At 42.0% G+C, this 23915-nt stretch overlaps 1 protein-coding gene across 1 annotated transcript; it reads left to right on the top strand.

Annotated features, from left to right (window-relative positions):
* Positions 1 to 5819: 5819 nt before the first annotated feature.
* rundc3b (RUN domain containing 3b) lies at positions 5820 to 23746 on the top strand. Its single transcript, XM_087848198.1, has 11 exons — positions 5820 to 6013; positions 10351 to 10466; positions 14285 to 14418; positions 14779 to 14864; positions 14996 to 15085; positions 16847 to 16927; positions 18228 to 18402; positions 18685 to 18842; positions 20651 to 20797; positions 22408 to 22529; positions 22616 to 23746. The coding sequence occupies exons 1-11, from the start codon at positions 5919 to 5921 to the stop codon at positions 22759 to 22761; spliced, it is 1350 nt and encodes a 449-aa protein (XP_087704324.1). The 5' UTR covers positions 5820 to 5918; the 3' UTR covers positions 22762 to 23746.
* Positions 23747 to 23915: the final 169 nt, after the last annotated feature.

The following is a 23915-nucleotide window of genomic DNA, read 5'->3' on the forward strand; positions in this document are numbered from 1 at the left end:
AATGGTCTGAAGCTAAAACCACAAAGACACTGATGACGTATTTGTTAATCCCCTGCCCACCAAGTTTTATTCACATTTTAATATCTCACAACCAGAGAAAAAAGTGTCGCTTGTGTAACTGAGGAACTGAAATGATGCTTGGTAGGCAAATTTTATTTCACGTGGAATAAGAGAGTGAGGTCATAGAAGTAGCTTTGGTACATTTGGTATTCTTCTTCCATATTTGGATTTTTCGATGGGTTTCATTATTGTACCTAGCTTGGGGGTGGGGGTCTTTAGAGCTTCTTACTTATGTGTGATTCCTTGCATTGGTTTATTTCCCTTTCATAGTCCTATCAGGCCTCAGCTAATGCTACACTATATTGCCAAAAGTATTCACGTGCAAATCCGTTAGGTTCACTTCCAAGGTCACAGGTGTATAAAATCAAGCACCGAGGCATGCAGACTTCTACAACAATCTGTGGAAGAGTGGGTTGCTCTCAGGTGCTCAGTGAATTCCAGCGTGGTGCCGTGATAGGATGCCACCTGTGCAACAAGACCTGGCATGAAATTTCCTCACTACTAAATATTCCACAGTCAACTGTTAGTGGTATTATAACAAAGTGGAAGTGATTGGGAATAACAGCAACTCAGCTAAGGAAATGGTAGACCACATAAAATCACAGTGCAGGGTCAGAGGATGCTGAGGTGCACAGGGGACAGAGGTCAGTTGCTACAGACCTCCAAAGCTCACGTGGCTTTCAGGTTAACTCAAGAACAGTGTGTAGAGAGCTTCAGGAATGGGTTTCCAAGGCCGAGGAGCTGCATCCAACCCTTACATCACTAAGCGCAATGCGAAATGTTGAGTGAAGTAGAGCATGCCGCCACTGGACTCAAGAGCAGTGGAGATGTGTTCATGCTTCTCCATCTGGCAGTCTGATGGATGAGACTGGGTTTGGCAGTTCCCACGACTTCTGTTTGGTCCCTTTGTTCCAGTGAAAGGAACTTAATGCTTCAGCATACCAACACATTTTGGACAATTTCATGCTTCCAACTTTGTGGCAACAGTTTGGGGATGGCCCCTCCCTGTTCCAGCATGACTGCAACCTGTGACCAAAGCAAGGTTTGTAAAAATGTGGAAGAGCTTGACTTCTCGTCCAACATTAGTGTCTGACCTCACAAATGCACTGGTCAAAAATTCCTCTAAACACACTCCTAAACCTGTGGAAAGCCTTCTCAGTAGAGCTGAAGCTGTTATACTGACAAAGGGTGGGCTGAAATCATAATAACTATGGGTTAAGAATGGGATGTCACTCATGTTCATGTGCATGTGAAGGCAGATGAGTGAATACTTTTGGCAGCGTATTATTGTATTTAAGGACCGGCTTGTAGGCCTCTCAAAATAATAATCATATTAAATCTGTTCAACAGTGATCCACTTAAATCCTGCAGAACTACCCTGCTTCTTTGGACTGCTTTTGCTTTAAAATGATTAGTGGACACTTTCAGTTCAGTTTAACCAATCCTCCCAGCTGGTTACTCCACCTGTAAGGAAAAATATGTACCTGTAGCTCACCTGCCCACTCCACCTTCCTGGAATCCTGTCTGCCTGCCAGCTGCCTCTCTGGATCACCTGCATGAGGACCAGACAAATAAGGTCTTACCTACTCATTCAATACTCGCTACACTTTTACGATAAAATCTGTAAAGCTGCAGCTGAGTCTAGTTGTTTCTGTGTGTGTCTATTTTACTATGTTAGCCTCTGTTTTCTCTTTAGTTTTGCCTGTGTCCTCACTTTGTTACTTTCAGGTGTGTCTTGTTACCCTGCTGTGTCCACTACCCTGATTACCTTCATGTGTTTCCTGTGTATCCCTCAGTCCCTGTCTTGAGTTTTTTTGTGTTTTCCTTGTCTAAGTGTTTTTCTTGGTCTCTCGTGGACCTTGCTCTTTTGACTGTGACATCAACCTGAATAAAGGTTCACATTGGTTTATGTTACGGGTCCCAAGGATGAAGACCACGATGACAAATATGTTACCTGTAAAAGCAGGTGAAGAGCGGAGTAAGGAAGACACGATGCGTCTCTGCTTTCCTCCAGAACGTGTCTGAGTCTGATTTATTTCACACAAATAAATGCTATATAAACACTAAACATGAGCTTTCAATATACTGTTCAGCTGGTTCCTCATTTACATCAATTACATTTACTTATTTCACAACCTCAGTGAAATATACTCTCTTTAACTGGTTCAGTTTCTCAAATTCACACTTCTTTCCATAGCATTTACATTCCTTTATCATATCAATAAACACATCACATTGTCTTCTGCAGTGTCTTACTGGTTAAACAGTTATATTCAATAACAGCATTGGTAAATACATCACATTTGTTGCCTTCAGTAATTTACTGGCAAAATCACTATTTAGTGCATCATGAAACACAGCTTGTTTAATTAACCTGTGAATGCCTCTGTTAGCTACACAGAGTTGCTCAGAGTGCTTGTGTTACACTAGCTAACCTACTCAGTCACTTTAACATAACTATTAACATTCACATCTCACAGAACTGATTTGTTTGGAGCATTACAACACATTTGCACAGAGCATAGGAGCGCACTGACTCTGCTTCACGAGCGCCCCACCTAACGAGCGGGCTCGCGGTGCGGTCGCGCGGGATACCCCTCTGGTTTCTCCCGTGTTTACATATAAATAACTCGGGCGGACCGCCTTAACTCTCTCATTCACATTAACGTGAGTAACCATGGTAACAATAAACAACATTTTCGGTGCGAGCACCATTTACCGACCTGTAAAAGCAGGTGAAGAGCGGAGTAAGGAAGACACGATGCGTCTCTGCTTTCCTCCAGAACGTGTCTGAGGAAGCAGCGGAAGGTGGGCTCCACTTACTGCACCCCAAAACTCCGGAGCAACCACCAAAGTTCCGCCCTCACTGCTTTCTAACATAAAATGAATCCCTGTTACATGGACTTTTAAAAAAACTGAAAATAAATACATATAGTAATGAAAAATGTCCCGTTACATGGGTGTTTTACACAAAATAATATTAATGTGGTCATTCCCTCACAGGGGTGCCACATTTATCCACAGCACCTTTACTTTCTGAGGCAAATTAAGCTGACAACCTATAAGTGGACTTGTTTGGAAGTCCATGAAATATTGTTCCTGATGTTTACTCATTGCAATTACTCATTATATTATGATGGGAATTAGCACAGGGATCCTAAAAAATAAATGGTTCACAAGTCATACATAGCAAAAAGCTTAGTTAAACTGAACCTTTCCACAATCAAACAGAATGTTAATAAGCACAATCGATGAGAAAGCCTATTGAGTTGTTTTAAAGTGTTTTAAAAGGCAGTTTTACTGTTTAAGATTTTCTTAAAAGTATGGAAAGTAAAAGTATTCTTAAAAACATGCTTTATGGTAGGCTTATGAGAAAGCAGCAGCATCTACTGTCCAGATAAGTTTTGTCATTCATTAAGACACCAGTGATTAAAACCACCCCCCCCTAAAAAAAACAGCTTAAAATAAATCACACAAAAATCTGTCCCTCAAAAAAAGAACCAAAAGAACCCCAAAGAGATCCCCCAAACTATAAGGTACATAAAGACACCAGAGAAAGGCTCAATGACTGATTGTTATAGAGCATTATATCATATCACAGCTGTTCCTGTGTATGTAAATGAATAATATTGTCATGGTCCCTGTGCCTCCCCGGCCAGCCCAGTGTGGCCACAAGTGTTGTTGTTCTCTCACGCTCTCTCTCTCCTACCTGTCTGCCTGGGCGGAGCTCTGACTGGGCTCCTGCCCTTGGCCACGCACCTGCTGCTGATCAAGCGATTGCAGTTCTCTGGCTTTTAAGGCTGGGGCTCTGAGCCATTCGTCGCTGGAATATTGAGTTTGACTCCACGTTAGTGTCATTAGCACCAAGTCCAGTGAGTACATGCCCGCGGTAGTCGAGTGTCCTGACAAGTTGCTTCTTGTTATTTTTCTCCAGGAAGGAGCAGGGAAGACAAGAGCAGCGAGCACGGGGTGCGGGGACACACTGGAGCGAAGACCACGGAGCACGAACTTGTGGGTGAAGACACGACACGGAAGTCAAGGGGAAAACATGGGGTTTATTCTGTGAACTGTTGTAAATAAACGCACTGCCTTCATCACAAGTCCTGCATCTTGGGTCCTCATTCCCCTCATCCCCACGGTCTGCCCCAGAGACCGTGACAAATATAACTACTTTACAGGAATGCAGGTTGTTTTGTCCAAGTATGTGAGCCCTAAAGTACTCAATATGTAGACAAACACACACGAACACACTTTTGATTTAAAAGGAAAGAACTCCGTGATATTTGAAGTATGTCAAAGGCAGCCAGCTGCTGAGCTGTGTGACCAGTCCAAAAGGTCCCGACCAACTGGTTTACTGATTGTAGGGGCTTTGTCCTTCATCTGAACTGTCATTTAGTGTTGTAAGTGAAATGTAAAATGTTTCTCTGTGAAGTGCAAATGCTAAAACCCCCTTAAACAAAGCGCATCCAAAAAAACCCCCTTCGTATGGAAAGTGTCATTGTAAGCAGGTCTTGAGAGGTCCAGACCCAAAGGACTAACCCATCATGCATCTGTGGTCTTTATTTACCCTTTCCCCATTTAACTCATTCCTTCAACTCTGCTATTTAGAAAGTGGAATAAAATGAAACAGAGGAGAAAAACGAAGAAGAGCGCATGGATAAGATTTTGGTGAAAAGAAAGAGTCTGCTGTTTTCATTCAAAACCACTAGAGGTCCCTCCCTCCGTCGACGCAAGTGAAAGAGATCATTATAAGAGCCAGGAGGAAACATGAACAGAAGCACATGTGAGTTTTAAGATGTTAAATATAAAAACGCTGTAGTAATACCGTTCAGGATTATGGTATGAAATCCCTGTTACTCACACAGAAGCTCAGTCTATCATCTGGTCGGATGATACACAGAAACTCATCACACAGAGGTCAGGCGATGGGATTTTGAAAGGAAATCTTTATTATAACAAACAACTCTTTTATTTATGTGTATTATTTGGTTATACTTTAGGGTTTATATCTTTTCCACATAATCATTTATAGCTCTGTCTTAATTATAATAACACATTTCCTTTATTATATTTAATAATAAAGGAGGAGTCAGAGCTTCTTGTAATTTTAAGGTGGTCTTGACTAATAGGCTTCCTGAAGTTATTTCAGGGTTTTTCTTTGGACGTTGGCTGGTTTTTCCCCCCCCACTCTGTCTCGGTCCATCCTTTGTACCTAAACCGAGAAGAAGAAAGAAGAAGAACACATGGATGCTGACCATTTTCACTGGATTGGTTTTTGTTTCTTAAAGCACTTAACACTGACCAATGAATAACGCAAGAATTACAAAGACATGTAACTCAAGGGATGAACCAGTGTTGTGTTTACAGGTAACAGCTTAGAAAATAATCAATTATAAATCGTATCTTTAGGCACTGTTACTTGCAGCCTGTCACAAAAACTCGTTTATTTCCATTTCTTTAGTTTAATCCATTAAATTTTTTTTAACGATAACACAGTTTGACAACTATAAAATAGTTTTTTATAGATTTTAGGGTGGCTCGAAATTTTTCCACAGTACTTAATATAATATAATATAATATAATATAATATAATATAATATAATATAATATAATATAAATAAGTATAAATAGAGAACTGTGTTAAATATTTGTCATTTTCTGGTCGGTTGCACAAGCTCTTATTTTGGAAGTTCCAACAGGAAGATCCTAGCGTGACTTATCACAGTTTTCGGGCCCCTCCTTCAGTGGAGCATCCTCTGTACCCCTCACAGACAGACGGGCGTAGACAGCTGGTCGTTCCCTGGCGCACCGGAGCCGTGGAAAGCTCACGGGGACCAGCCACAGACTCAAGCCCGGGGATGGCGTCGCTCGGCGTGGGTCTCCATCCCGTCCGCAAGCGCGTTGCAGGCAGGAGTGCCGTGGTGGAGAGGAAAAACCTGCTGACCGTGTGCAGGTGGGGACTCCTCATGCTCTTCAGTGCTTTAACGACAGGGAGGACAAAACAGAGTCTGCAGCTGAATTCATGACGGCAGATAATTTAATTTCAGAGTCAGGTGCATGCATTTATTAAAGGTTGGCTTTAAGGTTGCAGGATTACAGCCCTGCTCCATCCTTCAGTTAAACTATGAGCTAATGTGCATACAGAGCTGAGGGGAGGGAAAGTCACTGACTGTCTGCTGGGTGGGTTTAAAAACAGAGATGATCTCAGATCTGTTATGATGATGCTTATTTTGCACAGCAGGATAATTCAATTTTTCCTCATTCGCCCACTCACCCCAGCTTTACAACCCTTCCTTAAAACATTCATGCCACCACATTTCAGCTCACACCAGTGGAGAGTTAAAGCCAGGAATCTAGAAATACCCCCCCCCCCCCCCCCCCCCAATACATTTTTTTGACACAAACAGAAAAACTTTAGTTTTCTTTGGATTTTTGTTACCCCCTATACACACAAATGAACCTTTTCAAAACAGTTAAAACTCCTACACATAAAACCAATTCCCTCAAAACATTTATAAGCGATTAGATGTTTGGGGGGGGGTATCGATGCCGAGGTGTGCACACATGTCACCGGTCAGGTTCTCCTTCAGTCTCTTCCAGCTGTAGTGAAAAACACCCTGCTACATGTATTGATTTGTGGTGCTTTTTTGGTTTTGCTGGCAGATGTCAGTTACCGACTGATAGTCCCTGTGGTGTTTTTGAGGCAGAGGGAAGAGAATATGTGGAGGTGTCTGTATTTTGGCACCAAGGGAGCGTAACGACTCCAAAAACAAACTGATAAAAATGCTATCAGCTCAGCCTTGTTTTGAGAGCTGGCGAACAAATCCAGTTATAAAATCACTAACAGTGTTTTGAAGCTTCAGGAGACCTTCTGATATTGGTCACTTGAAAGGAAGGTAATTGGACACAGGTGCTCATACTTTCCCAGCTCTTCCTGCCTCCGCAACAGCCATTATCTCACTGATTGGCACAAAGAGAGGAGAGAAAACAGAGAAATCCTGAACAAAAGATTTGGCTTTATAGTGACTGCTGTTTTGCAGAAAATGAGCAATTTGAATGTCAAATTGGGCTTGTTGTTGCTCTTTCCATTTTTCTGACAAAACAATCGAATCATGAAAGGAAGATGGCAGACTAATGAACTGTACTCTTAAAATTATATAGATTTAGATAAATATATCTATATAAACCCAGTAAATGTAGTAATGTAAAAATGCTATGCATGTACAGATAAATGTACAGTGAAATCTCTCTGTTTTAGATGCTCTGCTGTCTTCAACATGATAACAAATTACTCAGCAGTCTCTCTTTTTTTCTCCCGCTGCAGTAGATGAGTAAACGGTGAGGATCACAGCAAATAAAGGGAAGTAAACAGAGGTCACCGACAGCATGCTGGCTTCAGTGTTTGCCCTGAGACCTTAAAAGCCAGCTTTAAATTTGTTTATGCTGTCACTCGAGTTTTACCTGTCACACTTACCAGTATAGTTAAAACACAGACTCATCGTTGTAAGTACTTACAGCAGAATCCATCCATTCATTTTTTCATGCTTATCCAAGTCAGGGTCATCGGTGGGTTGAGCATATGCCAGTTGTTATAGGGTGAGAGGGGGTCTTCACCCTGGACGGGTTGGCAGTCTGTCGCAGGGCTAACTGAAGAACTCTTTCCCCAACCTTATAAACCGGATGGCGAAAGACCATTGATCAATGATCAATGGTCTTTCGATCAGTGGTTGTTGATCAACAGTCATGACAATTTGCATATTAATGATCAACAAACTGACCTCCCAGCCCAGTGTTCCTTCGGTGATGCTAGTTTCAGTCATTGTGCAAATGTCCTGTTTATAAGATTCAGCTGAGACTGAAGAAGTCACTTGGATGAGTGACAAAACGTTTGTCCCACTAAAAAACGCTGCGTCCAGATGAACAGAATCAACCTTTTGGGATTTACTTACCTTGATGATTGAGCATGCATCAAAACTTTCCTTCCCACTGTTGCCAAGCGCTTACTCAAAAGGGGTCATTTGATTGTTGGGGTTACTCTCTATTGTTGGAGCGTCTCCACATTACATTATAAGCACTTTGTTGTGATTTGGTGATATAAATAAAGTTGAATTGAATGAATCTTTTCTGCATATCTTTGGACTGGGAGATGAAGCCAGAGAGAGGCATGGGGAGAAAATGCAAACTCCACACAGAAAGGCACCGGCCAGCCAGTGGGTTTAAAGTACTAGCACCTCAGAGCAAGAGGGTCCTGCTCTGAGGTGCTAGTACTAATCACTGTGCTGCCAGCTTAAAACAGAAATGGGTGAAAATTAAAATGATCCCTGTTTCCAAATGATGTGTAAGGATGCACTGTGGGCTTGCCAGAGACTCTGCATGGTTGATATCTTTATAATTTTTTGCTTTAAACACATGTGCACAGAGTCATCGTAAAAGAGTGGCAAACAAGCAGGTTTGCGTCCTAGGCGCCTGGAAACGCTGTTAAAATGGTGAACAAACAAGACGGCGGTGTTTGTATGCTGTTATAGAGAATCAGAAATAATTGTGCTTCTACAAACTACAGAAAGCTCAGCAAAAAGAGATGAAGCTGTGCTTTCTAAGAATCTGTGTATGGTCATGTATCTGACCACGCGGTTTCCTGAATGAAGATGAACGCTTGATTTACAGTCATGTGAAATATTAAGTACACCGCTATGAATTAAGAGGGTAAGTAACAGCCAGGTGCCAATAATCAAATTTACTTGATTAGTTGATCATTAGGAAGTGTGAGGATCTCTCTGAAAGCAGATGTTTTGGCAGTTTGCTGGTCTGGAGCATTTAGGTGTGTTAGTGCAATAACTCGAAACTCAATCGTCCCAGGAGTGAATGTCAAGTTAATTCACTGACTCTACTGTATGCTTGTTAACTTCACGACAATGCAATTAGAAAAAGATTGCGCAAGTATAGCTTGTTTAGAAAAGCCAGCAACCCACAAGACTTCTGGATAAAATGTCCTGTGGAGTGGATTTTTTTTTTTTTCTTACCATTTTTGGATTCGCGTCATAACAACTGTGAAGCACAGTGGTAAAGGGGTGATGGTTTGGGCTTGTTTTGCAGCCACAGTACCTGAGCTCCTTGCAGTCTTTGACATGACCACAAACTCCTCTCCATACCAAAGTATTCTCTAGTCAAATGTCAGGCCATCCATCCAACAGTTTAAGTCAAAACTGGCTCCTGTGATCCTAATCACAGCAGCAAATCTGCAACAGAATGGCTGAAAAAGAAAAGAATCAAGGTGCTGAAATGACCCAGTGAAAGTTCAGATTTCAACGTGACTCAAATGCTGTGGTGGGACCTTAAGAGAGCTGTGCATAAATGAATACCCCCATGGTGTCTGTAAGTTAAAGTATGTGATGTGTGATTAATTTAAGGCTTTTACTGCTGGAAATGCGTCAGTTTTTTACTTTCACACTTGGTGATCACCCTGCTGCTAAGCAACGGCAGGGAGAAAGAGAGGCAGGGTGCGATATGAAGTTAGATTATACACACACACACCGGCCAGTTTCATAAAGCACACACACAGTGACACATTGCATCTTTCTCTATTAACTTTCCTTCCTGCATAATCAGTTGCAATGAAATTAGGCAGAGTCGGTAGACTGTCATAGTGGGCTGCACATCATGGATGGTTTCATCAGAGGAGATTAATCAAAGGCCTCGTTACACGTACTGAGGCCATGTGTTTATTTTCTCTGCCTTGTAATTGGCAAATGTTAAGTGTGGCGGTTAATGTGTGGTGGTTAATTACGATTTGTTTGTTCTCGTGGGCTTTTGAGATACTGTGTTAACAAGTCCCGAGCTCTGGACTAGATCATTGCAGACGCCTCGTCTGTCGGCGTTTATCCTCGTCTTGGACGGTGTTTGGCTCGCATCAGATGGCAACAAGAAAAGTGTTTTGCCACTGTGGCTGTTTGGATGTCGGTGTGGAAAAGTGGGAATTCATGTCTCACGTGTAAACCTCAGTGGTAAAAAGCAGAGACTGACACATCCTAACTTTAAGCACTTAGTTGTTTAAGCTTCAAAAAACAAGTGAGACATAAAGCAGCTATCGTTCTCCCCCATCTGGTAAGTGAACTTTACCTTCAAAGACTCTTCCTGGACTTTTCAATGCAAGCCTTTCCTCTATATTTACAGTCACGTAGCTCTCCTTCTGGAGCTGAGTCTGTTTATACAGGCAATATTGGTGCAGTGTCCCTTTAAAACACAGACCCAATGACTGATTTTGATACCCGTGTATCTGCTTTTTATGTTCAGGTTTTCAGTGAAGACTCTGCTGGACCACTCCTGTTTCGAGACCATAGATGACTCATCTCCAGAGTTCATTAACTTTGTTTCCATCCTGGAGCACATCCTCAGCCATCGACTCAAAGGTAACAGAGCGGCGCAGCTGTAAAAGCCTGCACACATTAGCAGAATTAAATGTAATTTTGCCTTTATTTGATGAGCTGGTGGGCGAGATATATGATGTGCAGCGGAGGATACCTCAACCTCTTGTGTGCTTTAATCTGCAAATATACATTCAGGTTTGTTTAGATGTGAGCAACTCAGTTTTAATTTACCAGGTGAGTATCAAATATCAACAGTATTTGGGCTGCTTTTTGTTAGCGGTGCCATCTCCAAGACGTGCATCATATCAGGATGTCACATGAGACCTACTGTGATGCCCTAACAAAAAAGACAGGAGGCCAAGCTGGAGGATTAGAGATGAAGACATCAGAGAGTTCAGGTGGAGAGAGTGAGAGAGGCCGGGCTGAGATGGTTTGGACGTGTGCAGTGGGGGGATAGTGGGTACAAAGGATGTTGAAGATGGAGCTGCCAGGCAGGAGGAAAAGAGGAGAACCTCAGAGAAGATTCATGGATGAGGGTGAGGAAAATGGAAATACGTCACTGGTTTGTAAATAGAAAGAAGAAAAGTGTGTGGCGAGATGCTCCGTAAGTTTGACTATGAGCGTGCATATAAGATAAGATAAGATAAGATAAGACTTTATTGATCCCACAACGGGGAAATTTTTGCGTCACCTCAGCTCAGGTACAGATATATGAAGGAAATACAAAAATACAAATAAGTAGGGATGCAACGATACCAATTTTTTCAAACCGATACGATACCGATACTTGGATCTGAGTACTTGCCGATACCGAGTACAAAAACCGATACTTCTACCAGACACACACACACACACAAATACAATGAATTGGAAGACAGGTTTTATTTTATTCTCTGCCGATAAAAATTAAAATCTTAACAAAAATGACCACAAAAAAATTTCAAGTGAAAAATAAGCACTTCTGTTAAATTATTGCAGAGTCTCCACATTGTAATTTAACAAAATATTGGTTTAACTTTAATTTAACTGAACTATTGGCACTGTCTCGAGCTTTCAGAATAATAAATAAACACTTCTGTTTGGAATAAAATAAATACAAATTAGGTTTGAGAATAAAATAAACTTTTAAATTATTGCAGAGTGTCCATACTGTAAACAAACAAACAAAATAACTTAAGTATTCGGCATTGACGAACAAACTCCTCATCTGCCCGTGGATCATCAGTCCACTGTGCCGTTAAACCAAGAACTGACATCGCGCACACACTGCTTGTCTTTACCTCTTCAGAAAGTTTTGGCACCATTTTATCCCTGATTTTCCACGACCGGCATTGGCTGGTCATCCAGAGCGATAAAATGAGTCACAGCCTCTGTTATTTAAACTGCCCGTGGATTTTCTCTTGACATTTTTCATCGCTTTTCCAAAACCTGAGTTAAAGTTGGCTGTTCTGGTCCACACTGCTGACATTTTGCTTAGCCTAGCTACAGCAGCCTCCAGTTTCTCTTTTTTATCTGGAGCCGCCAGTCTCACTCGCCTAACCCTGTGCCTGTTTAGCACTGGATGTCCCCCTAGTGACCAATCTAAAAAAATACAACAGAAATGACAAGCCACCCTCTGATTAATGAAATAAGTTAGTATCGGTTCATGGTATCGGTTAACTTTTACGAGTATGAGTACACACACATTTTACAGTATCGGCCCCGATACCAGTATCGGTATCGGTGCATCCCTACAAATAAGTACAATCAATGAAAAAAAGTAAGATAATACACTATATACAATGGTAGCATACACAGTATGTGATTATGGATATAGTTGGAAATATGGAAGACATAAACTATATAGCTTGGAAGGTCATGGAAGGTCCATTATGCATGAAGTGGTGACCGTGGATGTTCACAGTGTCCAGTGACTTATGACATCGTGATTGAGGAGTTATCCCAACAGCAGTCTAACTGCTGTTGGGATGAATGATCTGCGAAAGCGCTCCTTCCAGCAGCGAGGGTGTTTAAGTCTCTGACTAAAGGAGCTGCTCAGCCCACTCACATCCTCATGCAGTGGGTGATGTGGGTTGTTCATGATGGATGTCAGCTTTACTAACATCCTCCCCTCACCAACCACCTCCACAGACTCCAGGGGACATCCCAGCACGGAGCTAGACCTCCGCACCAGTTTGTCAATCCTGCTCCTGTCCCTGTCCGTGCATCCACTCCCCCAGCAGGCCACTGCATAGAAAAGGGCAGATGCTACCACAGTGTCATAGAATGTCCTTAACAGAGTCCTGCAGACTCCGAAGGACCTCAGTCTCCTCAGCAGGTGGAGTCGACTCTGGCCCTTCTTATACAGGACATCTGTATTTGTAGTCCAGTCCAGTTTATTGTTGAGGTGAACATCCAGGTACTTATAAGAGTCCACTATCTCAATGTCTTTCCCTTGGATGTTCACCGGTGTTGTAGGGGGTGACTTCCTCCTGAAGTCTATGTTCATCTTCTTTGTCTTGCCGGCGTTGATTTGGAGTACGTTGGTCTCACACCAGCCAACAAAGTCACTGATGACCCCCCTGTATTCCTGATCATTCCCATCTGATACACATCCAATGATGGCTGTATCATCTGAGAACTTCTGTATATGGCAATCGTCCGAATTATAACAGAAGTCTGAAGTGTAAAGGCTGAACAGGAAAGGTGAGAGAACCGTGCCCTGTGGTGCCCCCGTGCTGCAGATTACCACCTCGGACACACAGTCATGGAGCCTCACATACTGTGGTCTGTTGGTAAGGTAGTCGATGGTCCATGCAGTCAGCTGTTTGCCTACTCCGGCTCCCTCCAGCTTCCCTCTCAGTAGTGCGGGTTGGATGGTGTTGAAAGCACTGGAGAAGTCAAAAAAACATGATCCTCACAGTGCTCCCCGCCTGCTCTAAGTGAGAGAGGGATTGGTGTACCAGGTAGATGACAGCGTCATCCACCCCAATTCCAGAACGGTAGGCGAACTGCAGGGGGTCCAACACTGAGCCCACCAGTGGCTGAAGGTGGTGCAGGATGAGCCTTTCCATGGTCTTCATCAGATGAGAAGTCAAGGCAACAGGCCTGAAGTGGTTGGGCCACGTGGAGCCGGTCCCTGGCAGTGACAGCATGGGAGGCCTTCTGAATGAAGCTGCCTCGGACTTCAGCATACCAACAAACCTAGGTCGTTTACGCTGAAGTCCTTTCAGCTCCCTGCTGTGACTCTTCACCTGCTCCCTCTGCTTGAAATGGGAGAATTTGGCCACAATAGGGCGTGGTCTCCCGGCCCCGACCTCTTAGCCCTGATACAATGGACTCTTTCGAAGGTGATGTTCTTCACGGTGTCCTCCAGCAGATTCAGGTGGGTTTTAATGAAGCTTTTCACCGTTGCTTCCGGTTATCTCTCATGCTACGGGCTTGTAGATCAATAACAGTCTCTTTTTTTTTTTTTTTTTCTATGTTAAGCTGGGCCACATTTTCAATAAGAGACTTGACCAAGTCCCGTAGCGTGCCGTTTTCAGCAGCGAGCATTTCTACCTGCTGCTGGGTGAACTCAGGGATTCTCTCAGGGAATTAAATTCATGGTGTCAAATCTCCACCAGGGACAGCCTCGCATCGAAGCTGGACAACCGCTTATCGATTGACGCCAGGATGTCGGTAAAGTCTTTGCTGGCAGGCGACGTTGTGTCTACTGGGCGACTTCTTTTCGATGATGGGGTCTCATTTTTGACCGGGGAAGATGCGCTCTGGGCCTTCTTCATTACTATACCCTTTTGACTGTGGTGGTCATTCAGTATGAATGCACATGCATGCTCATACAAATGCTTGTTTCTTTCTTTTTCTTTTTTTCCTCTCAGGTCAGATGTCTTGGTTCGGCTACGAGACTCCTCGGAGTTTCTGGGATTACATAAAAGCTGCCTGCAGTAAAGTACCTCATAACTGCATCCGAAGCATTGAGAGCATGGAAAATGTGCGATCATCTAGAGCGAAGGTAATGATAAAACTATCTGTTGATCTGATTTGATTATTCTGAAGCTCTATTTTTCAGAAAATTATCATTTTTATTGAACAACATATTTGATTTAGGAAAACTGTAGGATAGAAGGCAAAGGCAAAGTCAAAGTATCCAGATCTGCAGCACACACAGTGCAGAATCAGTGCGTCATCATTTGCTCTGCTTTCCATTGTCCTCTTGGGAAAAGAACAAAGGGCAAACTTGTGATGGAGAGCAAACAGCCGCATGGTTAACGGCCACGTATTTTACAGGCACATTTAGACGTGTAGCTGTTTTTTTAATTCAAATATCAGAAGCTTCCACTAACAGCTGCATGTCACCTGTTTGTCTCTGCAGGGCAGGGCGTGGATCAGAGTCGTCCTGATGGAGAAAAGACTTTCAGAGTACATCACATTTGCACTGAGGGACTTCAGAGCCAGCAGGTCTAAACAAACAGTCAACCTCAATCCAGTTATAGTTGTGTTAATGAAAGCTATAACCTACGCACTCAGTCTTTGCCCACTACTCCACGTTCGTATACACAGTGAGCCTTACTGATGTGTGTTGGCCGCAGGAGGTTTTATGAGGACGGAGCGATCATGCTGGGAGAGGAAGCTGGGCTGTTAGCCGACACGCTCATCGGACTCAACACCATCGACTTCAGGTACTCGTCCAGATGTTCTGAAAAAAGAAACATGTTGCCAGAAAACTCAAAGCTACTAAAATAATCAGTACAGTGGATTTGTTGCAGTTTGACACATATCCCGAAGGGTTTTTAGTAGTTTATTTATTTTTGCATTTTGAAAAATAGGATCATCCTAAATTATATCTATAAATGTATGAAACATTTTACCAGTGAGTGTGGGAATGTTAAAGTATTGGAAATGTAGGTGGCCAGCTGCAGCTACAGCTGTGGTCAGATCGAAGGCTTCGTGTTTCTGTTTTCTATTAGAAAACACATTTTCATATATTTAACGAGTCATCCGACCAAAGGAGCAGTGAAGTTACGCCATGGCCGTCTTTGATGTCAGTCTGTCCACAGTTCACATAAATCGCTATTCCTCCTACGGTATTCGTCTTAATTTAATCTAATTTAATTAATTTAATCTCAAACTCCAGACCTCGAGGGCCGATGTCCTGAAACTTTTCCATGTGTCCCTGCTGCAACACACCTGAATAAAATTAGTAGGTCATTAGCAAGACTCTATGGAAGCTCATTTTTCCAAACATTTACATTTACTTAAATTTGCTTGAGTATGGTTGGGGGTTGCTACCTCAGCATGCGGTCAAGTTCTATAGAATGGGGACACATTTAAAAGTTTCAGGACACCGGCCCTCGAGGACTGGAGTTTGACACCCCTGACCTAAAGGGTCTTCAGCCAGACTGTGCTCGAGGGCTAGTTGGATTTGCCACGCATGTTGTGTACCACTTGCATCCTGTTAGGTGGTAAAGATCATCATCTTATTGGTCACTTTCATGGATGAGTGACCCTGTTATGTTAAGATCAGTAACCTGGTTAATGAGGTGTGTGTGTGTGTGTGTGTGTGTGTGTGTGTGTGTGTGTGTGTATTCATTCCTGCTTTTTGTGGCCATTGTTACTGCTGACCATGTAGTCATAATATTTCCGAGGAGTTTCATTTGGTTCTGAACTAGATTAATTTGTCCTGTATATGAGTGTTTGCCAACCTGCCATTTGTGATGGAGTATAAGACGACAGACCAACAACATCACTGGCGTTCTGATCTACTGTCCTACGTACGCCAAGAGGGATCAAGCAAAAGTACAGTTCTGTGCAAAAGTTTTGAGCCACCACTCATTAATAGACCTTCTGAAAGCCTGAAAAACTACTGCTCAAGACGACTTTGGAAATAACAAGAAAATCTGTTTTGTTTTGAAGCAAAAAATATAAAGAAATAAGGGTGGCTCAAGAGTTTTGCACAGTACCGTAATTGAAAGAGTTTCATTATTTACTCTCAAAACTTTAGAGTAAATAATACTGCAGGGACATGATACCGCATGCTGTGAATGTTTTTGTGTTTGCAGTGCTTCTTCTGAAATTTTTTTAATGTTTTTCTTTTAAAATTATAACTAAATTACACCATTATATGGAAAATTAGTTACATAAGCCAAACGTTTTAAATCCGGCTTCATTATTTCTGATAAAATTAGAGCTGCTTTGGAGAATAAACTGTTATCTGCTCCTGATGAAGGGCCTGCTGATTGAAGAGTGCAGTTCAGGTGACAGATGCAAAGAAGTTGAGCTGTGAAACACTTCATCCTCAGGAAGCTGAGAGACGTCAGAAGAAGGAAAGGATGAGGGTGGACACTGAAGCTCTGATTAACATGCCATCTAAATTAATGTGCTGCATTTCAAACGGTCGCAGACAGACCCAGCTTTAATGTTTCATCTTGTTCTGTCTCAAGCTTCTGTCTGAAAGGTGAGGGTCTGGATGGCAGCTGCCCTGCTGTGATTGACTACACGCCTTACTTGAAGTTCACTCAGAGGTATGAGATCAAATAATTCACATCACACGGTCTGTCTCTGGTGTAGTGTGTATTTTATTAGTGTCTGAGCACTGATGGTGTTGAGCTTCATGAAACATGGCACGCGTATCCTTTGTGGAGCTACACCTCCCCATGCAAAAGCCATAAAATGCAAAGTAGCCCCGGTGCTGCATTTCACCTGTATTTATGAAACTTTGTATCCTGTATTGTCCTAAGATGTACAAACATTTTTACCATAAGCAGACAGGAAGTTGTGATTTTTGCACAATTCTTGCAGTTTCTTAGTGTCACACTTGAATAAACCCTTCCTAGAGATTGAATTAGATCAGTGGTGTTGAACATAAGGCCCAAGAGTCTTTGTCTAGTGGCTTTACCTTTGGATGTATAGCTCCAAAATGCTTGTACTGCCTTGAAGTCATGTCCTTGTCAATCATTTTAGTTTCAAGATTCAGTTTTGGTGCCTTTTTTGCCAGTTGTACTTTAACAACTGTCAGAGATTTAATCTGATCTACTGGTCAATTTAATCTAATGATCTTGAGTTGTGCTGAAACGTTTTTAGTTTAGATTGAAGTCATGCTTGCTGAGAGTTTGGGCCTGGAGACATCTGTGCGCTAGTACTGAGTCACCCTCACGGCACCACCGAGTGGTAACAGCATCGTGTAAAAAAACATCTGGAATACATGATATTTTCATTGTGGATTCAACACCGTATACAGCAGTGTTCTCATAATTAGTGTTTTCCAACACCCTCTAGTGGGCACAGGAAGTGATGGATTCGTGCTCTTGGGAATATCACAACCATAGCACGTCTCAACAAGCAGGAGGTGTGAAGGCTTGAAGCTTTTTAGTGGAGAAACCCTAAACAGTGCAGCGGGAGTAATGTACCACATTTTCCTGTATTGTATCATGAAGTCCTGAACAGTTTAAATGCACAGACGGTTTGTGTGCAGGGTGAATAATGAGGGAAGTGGTCTTACCACAATTTACTCACCAGTATCGACAAATCTTGCTAAACTCACTTGTCATTAGGCTTTAGATTGTATTGCTTTTGCAGGAATTTATAACATATTATATTCTTGAGAGTGACGGGACTTGTTACTACCTGAAAATAAAGGTTAGTGTGAACATGACAGTAAATGATGAAATCATGCAAAGCAGGTGTGGTACATTTCAATAAATGGCAGCATGCATTTCCCATTTTTATAACAAAATCTGAAGAAATGAGAGGTGTCTCAAGACTTTTGCACGGTACTGTATGCGAGCTGTGTAATAATCGGGTACATACTTTTGTCCTGTGCAGCGCAGACAGCATCAGTAGTGACGAGGAGGAGATGAGGACTCTGGGGAGTAGTGGCAGTGAGAGCAGCACACCTGACAAAACAGCCACGGCTGCCTCCATCTTTACTGAGCAGAGCAACCTGGTCAGCAAGTGCAAACGCTTCGAGCAGAAGTATCGCATGGCACTGGAACAAAAGGTAGCATCAGTGGGAGTTTCATACTAGTGTTAATTTGCAATGACGGTGCAGGAAGGCAGTAAATGCCAGTGTGACATTTTCCTTGGTATTTGCATGATAATTAGGAGTTTGGGTTTGTTTTTATTTTCTCACACAAACAAATATTCAGCTTTATTTTATATCTTCATTGTGGCTCCTTGCTGTGGTTGTTCCTGCTTCAGGGTTCTTGTTTGTAGTGAAAAGCAGGCCATTCAGATGCATGTGCAGCAGTTAATAAACCTGATGTGTATTTGTTTGCCTCAGGGCTACCTGGAAGAGCTTGTCCGTCTACGAGAAGCCCAGCTGTCAGAAGCTGTGTCCCAAAGCAAAGCCCTTCAGCAGAGCCTCGCAGACACACACCTCTCCCACACACTGGAGAAAGAACAGCTTGAGTATATCATATTGGAACTACAGGACCAATTGTGAGTCCATTCTGGTGTGTGTTTTTTTTTGTCGGTGTTGGGTGGAAAGGTTTGCAATTGCTCCAACTGTGAGTTTGACATTCAAGACACAGCAAGTAGCCTGAAGGTTGCAGGTGGTTTGTTTGTTGCTGAATCTATTGCAGTCAGCGCTGCTTCAGTCAAACGCCATCAGCTTTCCATTAATATTCTGAGACAGTGATTCCCAACCGAGTGCCACGTCGGGGCACTCTGGCAGTAGCCTGTGGGTATGTGGAAAGATTAGCTGAGCTAATGAGAAAAAACAGAAATGACAGTTTAATTACAAAATTGCGTGGAGCTCAATAGGCGTGAGCAGAGAAGCGTCATGGTCTTTGGGTCTTTCACTCCAGCTTACATTCTCTCGCCACATGATGCTGGGAAATGTCGTGCACCAGGAGGAACCCAAGACCCCCTGCATCTGCGAAGGGTCTGAAAATGGCTTCAAGGATTTCCTCAAGATACCTTATGGTATTTAGGGTGTTGTTGCCTAGCCTGTAGAGGTCTGTTCATCCACCCATGGATATGTCTCTCCACACCATAACTGACCCACCACCAAACTGGTCAATGCTGAACGATGTTACAGGCACTATCACTTCTACCTCTTCTTAAAGTCAATAAAGAGTTCTTTTACTGATGGCATGAAGTTGGCTTTAATGTTAGTTGTAAGGTCTTGGGGTTGTTACAGCTTCACCTTGATCACAAACTACGCCACCGTCAAACTAAAACATAACATAAAATTCAATGAAATAGTAAGACGAGTGAAATAAAGACATAAAATGATCTATATAACATACAAACGTACCTCGCTGGCTGACCCATGCTTTGAGGCAGAAATGAGCACTTTACAGATACTTTTAAGAAACAACTTTCTCTGAATTAAATTGGCTTCTCTTGCTTCAACTTGCCATGGGCGTGCATCTCCCTCAGGTGCACCAGTGGAACCAACATGCAGTACAATAGTTCCTACACGAGAATTTTCACAATAAATGACCTAATGGCATATAAAATATGCATAGTGCAAAACAAAATACATTAACTGAAAGTAAGGCAGTAAAAGGCACCATAATGTTCTCCATGGCTTCTCCAGAACCTTCATGTCTGTCACTGGTGCTCAGGGGGAACCTGCTCTTATCTGTGACAGCAAATTGGGCTCTAAATGCTGGGCAGTGAACATGGGGCCTTCTAGAGGACATTGTGGGCCCCTAGTGGACACCCATGAAGTCTGTTTCTGTTTGTTTGGTCAGAGACATTCACATCAGTGTCCTGCTGGAAGCTATTGTGTAGATGTTCCCAGTGCTCCTTCTCTAGTTTTAAAAAATCCTGATTCTTCTTCTGTTGTCCTCCATTTGTCCATTTTCATGTAATTTTTTAAGGACACCCATAAAGATTAGTCTCTAACATTCTTTATTCATTGCCAAAGAAACTGGTTTTAGTAGAGACAGTGTGCCGGTACTGTGGCCCAGGCCTAAATATGTCAAAACGTTTCCTGTGGGATTGCAGATGCCCCCAGAAAATGACTTTTCCACTCGCACCACATCCTGGCAACTGATTGATGAGTTTAATTTCCTTTACTATTGTTTGTTTATGTTACATATAAGCAGGCTGACATGTTAGGCTGATGTGGTGAAAATTGTAAATTGTACAGTTTCCTGCAAGATTAATTTACAGTTTGATTGATTTTGATTGACAAGATTGATTTAAAAAGTATTTCAATTATTTAGACTTTAAAGTTTTTTAAAGATGATTGTGACATTAGAATAAATATTACTTACTTTGTCTTGTGTTTTCAGGACAGTGCTTAAAAACAACGACTTGCGATCTAGACAAGAGTTAACGGCTCATCTGACCAATCAGTGGCCATCTCCCGATGCCATGGATGCCAATGCTGTTGCCTTGGATACACTGCTGTACAGGAAGACTACAGGACCGTGGGAGGAGTATGTACAAAGTCCTTGTAAAAGAAAATCTTCAGCCTACAAGCAATTATTTGGACAGTTATTTTGAAGTGTTTTCTACATTTGCTTTTATTTTGATGGTTACCAAGATATACTGCAAAGCAGGGTGTCAAACATAAGGCCCAGGGGCCAGAATTTGCCCAGCAAAGGCTCCTCCAAGGCTCACTGGATGGCTTTGGAAAACGTGAAGGAGGACATATATTTTTTTAGTTTTCTTACAGCTTTTACCTACAAGAAAAACCTCCCCCATTGCCATTTATACATAACCAAAGTAATTAAGTAAAAGAAAAATAACTAAATGACAGAAAAAGTCCTCTTCTTGTACTATCAATTATAAAAAATTCTGCTTTTTTTTTTTTTTTTTTTTTTTAAACAATGGGTCCAGTTTTTAAAAAAAAAAGCTACTAGAAACTTTTCTGTAACTTAAATGTTTATCTATTAATATTGAAAGATTTCTTTCATTTACTACAGCAGAATTTCTTTATCATGTAGAAAACAGAAAAAGAAGTTGAAATTGCACTTTTTTCATATTCATTTGGATTACATGTATATTTCATAGTGCTGTCAGCACGCTAAACGCGTTAACGTGGTCATCATGATTAATGCGATTAAAACTTTTAACTCTCTCAACCCGTCTGGAGTGCAGAATGGACAAACTTTGGACAAATTGCCCGAAATGCGTTGACAGCGACATTCCAGGGATTTTGAGACAGTCTGCGCTCCAGATGAGTTAATTGTTATTCGTGTTAGTCATGATGACGGCGTTAAGCTACCTTAACGCATTAATGCAGAGTAAACCCCACACAGACTAATCTGCGTTAACTCGTTAATGGGGATTTGCCAATTTTGCGCTGACAGCTGTAATATTTAAACATCTTTACAGATATTCAAGTTTTGCTGGTTTCGTCAACTTAGGATCAAAGTGGGTTATATATGGCCCACGATGTAAAAAGGCATCCAGACAATCCAGATGTCTGCAAGGCCAATAGTACAACACTCTATGGTATGCAAACCAAAACACTAAATGTTTATTATTCAAACTTTTGGGTTCAGATGAAAAAAAAAATTTGAACAGCCAGCAGGTGGAGCCTCCGTCCTCACGAAGGAACAAGTTAATTATATCTGCTCTCATTTACATCATTCAGGTCAAGGAACTTTAAAAATAAGCAAGAAGTGAAACAGAAACAAAGTGTTTCAAGGTTTGATGTGCTGTGTTCATGGATGCTCTTCTGCATACCTTGGTTCTAACAAGTGGTTATTTGAGCTACGGTTGCCTTCCTATCAGCTTCAAGGAGTCTGGCCGTTCTCCTCTTTCATAATACTTTATTGATCCCTAGGGGAAATTATTATTATTGTTATTATTATTGTTATGAACATTGTCTTTACACAATTTGAGTCCGTTGTTACATTTTAGTTTGTACACGAACTTTTGTCTTGCCCTAAATTACCAACACAGTGTATTTAAATGGCTTTTGTCTCATGAAGTACTCGAAGTACTGCCATCAAAAACTCATTCAACTGATGAATTTTTTGTTCCTATCAGCACCAATTATACTGTGTGGCCTTTATTGATCTTTGTCCATTCATTGCAGGAAGAGTTTCCGGAGTCTGGAGCAGCTCTCTGCAGACATGAGCATTTCCCAGAATTCTCTCGAACCGTCCCACATGCTGAGTCTGGAGGCCAGGTCGGCCAACTCAAAGTGGACTCACCAAGGTACGTCTGCACCTGGTAGCAAGCACTGCTGTCTGCGAAGCTTTCCATCGCTGGTGTGAACATTTACTGTACGTCTTGTCATCCAGGCAAAGAAGAAACGCCTTCTCTAAGAGGTCTGTGTGGCTCCCTGACCTCAGTCACCAGCTACAAGTCTCTGGCCAGCCTGAGGTCGAATGAATGTTTGGCCAGTCCTACAACAGAGGTCAGCAGCCCAGGTTTCACTCCTTCATAGGGAATGAAGAGTTAAAAACGCCTTTTGGCCAGGGCCAGATAATCCAGGAACCTTCTCCGTGTTGGAAATTGTTTGTAGAGGTTTATGTTATGTATGTGGAACTTGAGGATCTGGTGTAGCATGATCTTAACCAGCTCCATCAGTCTGAATGACGTCTTAATAATGTTCCACACCGATGAAATGACAGCGGATCTTCAAATGGAACTTTATCAGTATGTGTTCAGTGTTTAGTTTTGTTTGTTTTTATCTGTGGAGCATTGTTGATTTCTATTTTACGAAGTATTAGTCTGAATTATGTCACTTTACAGCCCAGAGGGGGCAGTGAAAAGGCTGCGCCTCTCTTAGGCTCTATAGATTATACCATACTGAAAATGCTGACTAGGTCGGAGGTCTGAGGGGGAAAAATGAAAGACTACAAACCAGAGTGTCACTGAATTGTTTTCTGTTGATAAAGGGATGTATTCATATTTTTGGTTCTGTTGGTGGTGCCATAAATCACCCTTTTCTTCTATTTGTGATGGTTAATGTGCCTGTGTTGTCTCAGTACGTCATCAGTGTTTGGGATGAGGCAATCTTTGTTGTCGGGTGTAGATGTTTTTCTTCAGTTTTTCATCAGCCTTATGTTGCCACTGTTGTGTATCAAGCAGTATCACATGGTTTTGTTCTCAGGTAAGGATCACTATGAGTAATAACCACCCCAAATTTCTGGGTTTTATTTTAAAGTTGAGCTTTAGTCCCTTTAATTATTAAAATGCAGTATTTCACTGTAATGGCTGGTTACCGTGGATAGATTATTGTTTAAAGTCTGTGTTGCGATTCAGTATGAATACAATTTGTATTGTTGGTAACTAAGCCGTGTACCTCAACACTAGACTCATTACTTTTTGCCTTCACCTCGTTCCAGCGGTCGTTTGCACAGACATACAGCAGATGTTTTACTGGATTTACCTTGTTATTCTTTATTTGAATAAACTCCACTGAAACACCGACAACTTGATGGTGACATTTGAGTTTCTTGTCAACAGCAACAGGTGTGAGAAAAAGGTAATCGGGTATAGAAAATGACACATTTTCATATAGTATAATCTGAATAATGCTATTTTATTTACACTCACGCTGTAGTGGCACTCTACTGTGCAAAATCAAGGAGACAT

This window comes from Neolamprologus brichardi, chromosome 11 (assembly GCF_056152115.1).
Source record: "Neolamprologus brichardi isolate AB-2024 chromosome 11, ASM5615211v1, whole genome shotgun sequence".
Taxonomy (NCBI): domain Eukaryota; kingdom Metazoa; phylum Chordata; class Actinopteri; order Cichliformes; family Cichlidae; genus Neolamprologus; species Neolamprologus brichardi.